The sequence below is a fragment of the Diadema setosum genome, chromosome 22 (genome assembly GCF_964275005.1).
Source record: "Diadema setosum chromosome 22, eeDiaSeto1, whole genome shotgun sequence".
Lineage (NCBI taxonomy): Eukaryota > Metazoa > Echinodermata > Echinoidea > Diadematoida > Diadematidae > Diadema > Diadema setosum.
In genome coordinates this window covers 8106895-8116817 of record NC_092706.1, presented here as the reverse complement: position 1 = coordinate 8116817, position 9923 = coordinate 8106895, and the positions used below count along the sequence as shown (strand labels likewise).

Sequence of the window (9923 nt, the reverse complement as noted above, 5' to 3'; positions counted from 1 at the left end):
TGGCTCACACTAAGTCTATACACTGTATGTTTTTGCATGAAAATACGTGATTTGCACTGAAAGTTTGTGTAATACCATCATTTCCACACCGGTTGCTCTGCTATCAGCACACGATAAAAATGCCTGAAGTACCACTCAAGAGGGTGAAAGAGAACATGTCTTCTTACAGGATGTCTGACTTTGGGAATTATGAAATGTATCAATAAGAGTGTCCCTCCTGGGGTAGTGACACACAACACTTTACAACAACCATTAATGCTGGCAGAGGGTACTATAAGTCAAAGCTATTTTTTCAGTCCATATATAGATTCGACTTGGGCAAGGTTTACTGTACTTGCAGGAACATTTTTTTATAATGTTTGAAAAAGAGAAAATAAATGGAATGGAATGAAATGGACTGGAATGGAATGAAATATCAAACATATTGGCGATCATTTTCCAGGCTACTCACACGGACATAGCTTATAAGGATTTGCAAATAAGGGCCCCTACCTTCAACCATCAAGTCCCAGAGGAATTTGCTACAGATATTATGATCGTGTCGTCATCAAATTGGCAACTCTGAATTTCACGACATGTCTTATCTTTGATAAAGATTATATGGGGCTGGCTAAATTCATCACATCTGTACCAGATCGGACAGAAATCTGCACTCAAAAATACCAAATAGCAAGAGAAACTTGAACTTTCAAATTCTTCTAAAATATGTTGCTAATTTATGACTGGCTCTAAATCCAGTGATTCGGAGGATTTTGATGATTTAGCAACTGAAGTAAACAATGGTAGGTATATATGAAAAAAATTGGGCTCTACTGAAAGAGGTTTTATCTTACTCATTGAAACACTAGCAACAAATGGTAAATATAAAAAGATATGGCATCAAACCAAAAGAAATGTGGTGCCTGGGAGTTGATGGGTTAAAGTTTAACAAACTGGTGTCATGTGATCAGAAATGAAAAGGAAATAAAATGTTAACCCTCCCTATCGCATATAACAGTAAAAACTCAAACAGCGGCAGGCCCTTTATCTAATTTCGATCACGATGTGTCAATAACACTGAGCTCTATTTGATTGTGCGTGCAAAACATGAAGCACTATATCTGTTTCCAAACTGTACATGTACCATAGTTTTGCAGATTTTCTCAGTTACTTCTACATGTTGGGAAAAGAAACTTATATGAAGTTATAAGCTCTAAAAATGCATTTCTATTGTGAAGTGACAATGCTTTAGTCCTGATAAATAGGGAAAAGTTTGGTGCGATTACCACATATGCTCTGCCTATGCCTGCCACATAGTAACTCTGCATTACCAGAAGTGAACAAGTCAACACTGGAAGTGTGACCCCGATTGACGTCCGCGCGTTGGGCATGGGTGCATAAGATCTGTCATTTGAACATAGCATACGGCTAGCATACGGACTTGACCACTAACAGCAAAATGTTGACATTCATGTGCAAATGGGAGAATTGTGCTGGGTAGAACAGAGTGAAAACAGCAAATTGGTAAATTGGTGTCAGAAAAAAAAAAAAAAAAAGTTGGCACATACTGGCAAGATTTGTGTTTCAATATTAGTGTCCCCATAGTCCCAAGTGACATAGACAATGCTGTGTAAGGGTTGAAAAGAAGAGCAAGAATGCCTATAATAAGCACAGCCACAAGCTTGTGATACATGAATACACCATTCTTAACATTTATCACACATATATGAGAATCTACACACATTGTAATATAGTATATTTCCCAGGTTCAGAACCTTCCATGCATTGCATAGTCTGTGTACATAGCAAAACTCAATAAATTTGGATGACGCAACTGCTAATATTTTTGGTACATTATCTCCCTCTCTGATGGTGCAATGAATTTGGAAATTCAAGTGCTCCTGCAATAAGAATAATACATGTCTTCATATAAAAACAACTTTCTGAAAGTCCTCTTCAAAATACCCTAGACAGCATCATTTGAAGGGCTTTATGCTTCCAATACTACTGTTCACATTAACTCTCTTATAGCTTGTTTCACTTTGGGTATTCCCCCTGGTTTACAGGAAGTCAGAGTTTCTAAAATGTTGTTGCACAACTTGGAAACTTAACAGTCACATCAGCTGCGCTCATGTATAAAACCTCTCTAAGGTAATTCTTACCTAGGTGAAAAGAAAACTGCATTCTTTGGCTACATCATATGCAATTAGAATGCTCATCTTACATTCATCTGGATCTATTTCAGTTCTAACCCGAATAAAAATTATACTAACTTAGCCCAATTTGCATTCACATTTTGCACAAGTGATATTAAGGATTGGCGGTGTCTGTCCTTTGGGAAGATCTGTCACTTTCAAAGTGACATAAATTATCAAAAATAAAAGTGACTTTAACCAAAAAAAAAAAAAAAATGGGTTGGAGCTTTCCAGTTAATCTACACTGCACCTCTGATGGCTACCACAACTGTGTACATGGGCTGTAATGAAAAAAAAAAAAAAAAATTTCCTTCTTACCGGGTAGATATTACCAAACATATAAAACAGGAAAAACACCAAGCAATATTTGTGTGCGTTTTTTCTTTCCTGTACAATAAGAATACAAATGGTAGCACAATAATTATTACAATACATATTTCATGGCCAAACAGACAATTTCTGTTTCAAATTCATTTGATATCGTGTTCTCCCTGAGATACCTAACCGACGATCCTCCTCAACTTTGCGGCATTTTTTTTTCTTTAACCAAACAGGTAGTTACTGCTTGACTCCATGTGCTGTTTTACATTAATGTCGTCTTCGTCCGCCGTAACTTCATGTGCAGCCATGACTTGGGGGTTGTGCAGTGTATGACAAAGCCCCGCGAGTATGGTCCAAAGTTTGGACTTACAGCCTGCATAAAAAGATTAACACAAAGAAAAGCGAGTAATTAGAGATGGTAGGTTTGCCTAAATTTAAGTAGTACTAAGGATGAATAAGATGACATTTTCATCTTCTTTCAAATACAAAGGAAGGTATCAAGAGCTATTGTACTGTGAAATGAGAGACCAAAAATGTATACCAGTTATGATTCTTTTGATTAATATTTCACTGTTCTTGAAATGAATGCTACTGGAAAACATGAAAGATTTTCTTCCTCCTTTCACTCAAACCCCCCTCCCCCCCCCCCCCCCCCGAAAAAAAAAAAAAAATGAATAAACACATAAAAAATTATGGCAAAGATTTTTCCTCTGGCAATGATGTCTACTGACAATGAAATACAGATATTTTGATAACCTACTTCAATCTATTATTTGAATATTGCTTGGGTACATCAAATTGTGGTACAGTATTTGATAGCTGCACAGTGAATCATTTCTGGGGGGGGGGGGGTGGGTGGGGAGGGGGAGGCGGAGGATATAAGCTACTATCAAATCTTCTAATGATAGACATTTGCCGTCAATGACCAGTCATCTGGTTGGATGATACTTTTGTGCTATATCTCTTAAGTTATTTGTGCCATCTTGTTTTCCAAAAGAAAATCTGTCTATGTGTGCTGTACATCAATGATTCCACAACTATTTAACGTTCTTGCTCTGTACTAGCTACAGAACAACCATATTCAGTTTGCTTATTCCAAGGATATGAGTGAAATCCAACAATACAGGACGAGAGAAGTTGAATACCAAAATCATGTTTAAAATAAGAAAGAAATCAATGTTTGATCAATGTAACATGATTTATCAAATGCGATTTGAACACAGGAGTGACAGTGCACTTTAAAGATGTCTATGGTGACCTTAAAATTAAAAATTTACACACCTGATGCAGCTGAGGGAAAGAGAGAGAGAGATGAACAAATTTCAACAGACCTGCACAGCAATACACATGGCAACCTTTACCTGTTGGTCAAAGTTTTTGTGTCTGTACGGCGACAGTCGCCACTCGGCCTTCTGGTCAGGTGGAGGACGGGAGTACACGCTTCCTGTTGCCATGGGGATCGTCATGGACACAGCTGCGCTCCGTGGTCCATAGGAAGTCCTGCTGGCACTACAGAAGTGTAAGACAAAGGAGGTTGACAACATTCAAGACATTAGTAATTAAAGAGAGTATCTATCATGCATACTTATTAACCTTGTGGTGATGAAGAAAAAAAAGAAAAGAAAGAGGCACATAAATGGATCACGCCAATTTCCAATGCTCTGTAATGGAAACACCCAAAGTTGTGTATGTGTGCATACAGTGGTGTGTGAGTATAAATTCTATTTCATATGTGAGTAATCAGGAGTATCAAATGTATCACGTTAGCTAATAGTGATTCAACTTCATACAATGTAACACTGAATAGGAGTATTCACTGAAAGTAGAATAACATATTAGTAGTCACTGGTAGAGAAAAAACAAGTTCATTAAGTTACCTATTTCATGATGGCAAAAAAAAAAAAAGAGAAAAAAAAATATTTAGTACAATGACCAAAAAAAAAAGGGCCTGTCTACTCCAAATCAAGACAGGAAGAGGTTTCTAAGTGTTAGAAATACCTTTGCAATGTACATAGACCACAGAGTCAATATCAAACTGCCACAGCAAAATTCTTCAACCGAATCCCCATTACCATGTACAAGGAAGTTGGAATCTTGCCATTGTCCTCATCAATCAAACTTGTATTCATCCCACGCATACAAGGAAATTGCTTAAATTAGTGCAACAAAGGCCCCAAAACCGGTGACAGCATCCATAGAATTGAAGAAAATAGACTACAATATGATCGTATATAAAGTACAGTGCACTCCTGAACAGCAGAAGTTAAGGAATTCATCACATTGGACGAACTGTCGTTTAGGAGTACACAGAAAAATCTCACTAATGTGTGACATGACCTTTAAAAGATGATGTCAGTGGTATACAAATGTACATACTGCAATTTACTAATATGACGGGACTCCAAAGTATTTCTCCAATTCAAAGTGACCGTAAACATTAATTCCTCCACATATCTCAATAGATTTTATAGACACTACACTTGCCAATAATTTCACTATTATCTCTCTCACACAAGTACATAAAAACTCTATACACATGTATTTCATTACTACCATATGAAGTGTCATGGGTCATTTGCTACCGTCTACTTTTGTTTAGCTATTCTTTTCAAGACAGAGAGAGAGAGAAAAGAAAAAGAAGACGAAGACGAGACTTCGCGACAAGTTAACTGAGCTCATATCCCTATTCCCTCACTCTCACACAATATTTGATAGGTACAGTATGAGGAATATCCACCAGAATCTTCAGCAGAATTTTATAAATCACTGTTTGACATGCCTTGAATATTCAAGTCCATTATTGTAGCAATTTTTTCTTCCCATCATCAATGACTGTAATGATACATTTTAAGCAATCTTAGTTCTGATCATCACTTACCTCATCCTTTCCATTCTGACAAATATCCCTGCAGCTATCAAATTCCAATTTGCAAAGAGGAATTATGGATTATACCCTGATACTCAACACATTCAATACCCAATCACAGATTTTGTTTGCAAATTTTACTGTACTATTTTCCTTTTTTCTTTACTACACTATAAGTCAACACAGTTTGCTCATTCAAGTTCAGTTTACAAATACAACCTGTAGATGGCATTAATTTAAGTTTCAGTCTTCTTTGTGTTCAGCAATGAAAGAAAAATATGTCAAACACACCATATCTTCAGAGTTCAATCTATAGGTAATGGAGTTCAATGTGACATATAATATTCTGAAAACTTTTACAGGATTAGAGTGAACATGGCTCACCATGAAGTTAAAGTTTGTCTAAAAACTCTTTGTACATAAGATTGGTAGTCACTCACATTATGAAACATCAAAAGATACACGTATTACAATGAATGTCATATACTCATTTTATCAGATAGTCATGCATTTGTACAGAATTTATGGTGATGACGGAGAAGTCAGTTTCTTTCATTTCCCAAATGCAGTATTCTTATTTTCATATTACAAAGATAAAAGTAACAACAGATCCTGACCAAATCTTGTTTATTTGTACCATTACTTCTCCCTGCAATCAAGATATGTGCTGCCAGATAGTTGACAAGTCTTAATAGTGAGTTGCTTGGAAAACACTTCAAAAACATTGACCAGTATTAAAATACACTGCAACTGTCTGATATCACAGCACAGCAAATTAAAGATTGTAATTAACCTGGTTCACAGAATAGTCACTACAAAACACACATCCTATATAATTTTTCGTGTCATATGCGACATTGCTGTTGTTCCTTACTGAAGAGGATTTTTACAGTACTCGTACACAAGTACATGCACATGTATGACTACACAATTGACAAAATCAGTTGAACTGCTAAAAAGTAATGTCACTTCAAAACCTAGATTATAAATATTTGATTTGATTTGATTTGATCTGAAAATTGTTATGTTGGCACATGAAACTACATTCTCTTTCTGGATTCTTCTTCTTTTTTTTCTTCTTTTTTTTTTTTTGGGGGGGGGGGCTGATATTACCAGTATAATAAACAAATGCAGGTATGACGAGTACTGTAAAATGAGGAATGTTCGCATGCATTTTAATTTCGCGAATTTCGCGAGCAGCAATATTCGCAAAATTAAAATGCACGCGAAAGTTCTTGCCTACACAGTATGCACTGGATGCCAGTGGCAAGTCGCGAAAATTTCATGCTGCAAGAAAGGCTGTCGGCTCCAATTCACGAAATTTTTAATGCCGCAGATATATCGTGTTTTACAGTATGTACAGTGTATAACATATTGGCATTGTTTGTGTATACCGAGTAGTATGCAATGTAGTTCTCTATGAGAAGCCATAGGCCTACTTTATGTATTTAAAAAGCACACTGTGGCAGGCACCAGAGCACTTGCTTAGGGATTAATCTATGCAACAATTTCTTTAGCAACAAGACTGAGCTGTACTTGTACTGCTTCATGCCAGATCAAGGCTCTAGTAAATGTGAGATACTGCACCGTAAAGACAGTCAAAATGTTGAAACAAACTTAAATGCATTAATGGAGGTTGGGGAGTTGTCAGTTTGTTTGTTTCTTATTCTTCTTCTGCTTCTTCTTCTTCTTCTAGGTTTGTATGTTTGTTTGTTTGTTTTTTGTTTGTTTGTTTGTTTGTTTTTTTTTGGGGGGGGGTTCTTTTATAGCTAATGACCTATAAAAATAGAAGCATTTGCAGTTTCAACATGAACCATTGTAGCTGTATTGTTGAAGTTAACCACACAACACAATGAGCGCAGTGAAAATGTATACAACCTATGATAAGCAGCCACATACTAGTATTACGACTCTGCGAGACTCACTGTGTAAATCGTGTGCTGGCCCTCATCGCATGCTCTGCTTCCTGGTCCTTCTCCTCGTCGACGAGGTCCGGGATCTCCACGGGCCGGATGGGACTGGCCAGCAGGGGCTCGAACTGGGCCCTCTTGAAGCTGGGCACCTGGATGTTCTGCAGCCGGCGCAACTGGGATATGGTGTAGGGAGGGATGGGCAGCTGTTGCTGCTGCCTGGCACGGCTGTTATTGGTCCTCTGCTGGTTTTTGGAGCTGGAAGATGGAAAGACAAAGTGTATGAGTAATTTACATGCTCAAGCTTGGAAGAGCAGAACTAAATCAAACTCACTCACACAAGCATTTACAGAGCTCACATTTGAAGCCATTCTACAATGTATTGATACAAGTGTGGTAGGTGCTATAGAGTACTCGTCTAGGGACCAGTGCTACACCTGTAGTTTTTTATTGAGAATGGCTGGGTTGCGGATGGAGAATATGTCAAATGTCTGTTGAAAATATTGTTTGCTTGATATTTGCCTATCTTTGTTTCTTGATAGTATTTTTCCAGTGTCATATCACGCACATATACACTTGTACACTGTACCGAGTCAGCTGAGGATAGAAATCGAGCATACTGATTATTAAAAGTTCTGTGCATCAGGACCAAGATATAAATTTATGTGTGGCTATTTTGAAGAGAAAACACAAGTAAAACTGAACACAATATAGGTGCGGCATGCCTGTATTCATTAATATCTACCATAGGTATCCATCGGTAGCTATCATCAGGATTGTCTAGCATTTCAGGATTTTCAAGTATTAATCGGGGTTTGCAGATTAATCCACAGAGCCAAAATAGCTCCTCACATTTTTTCAAACAGATCGTGTACATGCAAACAAAGCAAATGGTAAATGGCACAAAAATTATTCAACAAAAAGTATTCTACGCAAAGCAAAGGAAACTCACGCAAGATTTTTGCGGCTTTGGACCTGTCTCTCCCTGGATACCCTCTCACTGGCCGGGGGCACCTCCTTGGGCGGCTTGTCCGAGCGGTCACTGCTGGCCGTCGACGACAGAGAGCCAGACGAACTGAGCTTCGGCAGGCGGTATGGGGTGGAGGACGTTGAGGAGGACGGGGTCGGGGAGAGGGAATCCAGGAGAGACTTGTTTAGGAGCTCATCCTCCTGGGAGGCTAGCTTGATGTGAGGAAAGGAGAGCTCATATGCAGTCGGTTCTTTAGTACTGTGGAGGAATGATGATAAAAGTACACAAGAATAGAATTAGAATGTCTTCATCACAATTGATTTCACTTGATGAAATCTGTCTTCTTGTTGTGATTACACAAATTCCTTACAATATTTTAGGTAGCATATCTGAGGTAAAATACAACAAAAGATGTCCTGTGCAATGCCTTTATATGTACTGTACTACACTCAACACTAAAGTCAAAATTGTGACGTGATTCTAGCTTTCACCTTCAGCTGTATGTTCCAAAGTGTGCTGTCCATGATAGCGACTGTGGGCTGTGTATAGTTACTGTTCCACATGTTCTAGCCCACTGCTTTGATTTCAAAGGCTACTTTTGAATGTACATCCGAGGTAAAAAATGAGCAAAATAGTGCCAAATGTGTCAATAAAACTCTTTTTTTTTTCTTAGAACAGAAACGGTTATAATACTAAAAGTAAAATAGCCCGACCAGATGCCGTGCAAGGCACGGCATCTGTACAGCAGCAAGGTTACCAGTAGTTAAAGTCCAGAGAAGTAGTGACATGCCTGTGAAATCATTTTTGGCATAGAATAGGTGTTCTATACAGATAGTCTCAGTTAACTACACAGCCCAGTCGCTGCAAAAACACGACAGACGGAGCACAGCGTCTGGTCAGGGTAAGTATATCTCTCTCAGCGAGCATTGAATCTTATAGAACTTTATGAATCTTAAATTCTTAGACTTTAATAATACTAATACTAATAGACAGTTTGTATTGTTCATGGAGTTTGGAAACCCTCCTGTTCAAAGAAAAAAAATGGTACTAAACTTTCCAACCAGGCCAGATTTCTATCTAACAGAGAATTACAAACCACAATTTTATGTTTTTATACAGGGCACAGAAAGATAACGTCTCAGTACTCACTTGTAGTTGTATTAAACGTTAGAGTTACAAAGCGTAGAAATTCTAAACATGGATCTTTATAAAAGAGGAAAATCAGCAAAGCCTTAAGCTTGAGGGAACATCTTAAGAACTCAAAAGACTGACTTTCTTCTCAATAATGAAAGCACAAACGTGATCGCCTGGACGTAACCATATCAGGAGCACAGGGCCGGGTCACCAAACCCGGGACGAGTCAAGTGCTCGTGTATGCAGCAAAAAATTTAAACAAACACTCTCTAGCTGTTTACCCTGTCCTGGAAGGTCTATCTACTCACTTTTCTTCGCTGGACGAATACGGCTGCATCCCTTCAGCTAGTGTGTCGAGCAATTACATAATTGTAGCGTGAAAATTTTTCACATTTTCGAATATAACTGTCGTGTAACAAAGCAATTCGATAATCTCCAGTCCGCTCTTGTGCACTGTGTGAGTTAGCTAGTAGTGATCCATCAGAAAGTGGCTGCGAGTTTTACGGGGCAGCAGGGCAGGGTAGCCGGGGGTTCCGCGGCGGTGGGAC

General features: G+C 38.2%; 1 protein-coding gene across 1 annotated transcript; it reads right to left on the bottom strand.

Moving 5' to 3' along the window:
• Positions 1-2667: 2667 nt before the first annotated feature.
• On the bottom strand, positions 2668-9712 carry LOC140245594 (uncharacterized). The gene is made up of 5 exons (XM_072325158.1): positions 9684-9712; positions 8224-8499; positions 7287-7511; positions 3857-4004; positions 2668-2868 (listed from the first exon to the last, which is right to left on the bottom strand). The coding sequence occupies exons 1-5, from the start codon at positions 9710-9712 to the stop codon at positions 2758-2760; spliced, it is 789 nt and encodes a 262-aa protein (XP_072181259.1). The 3' UTR covers positions 2668-2757.
• Between the last annotated feature and the right edge of the window lie 211 nt (positions 9713-9923).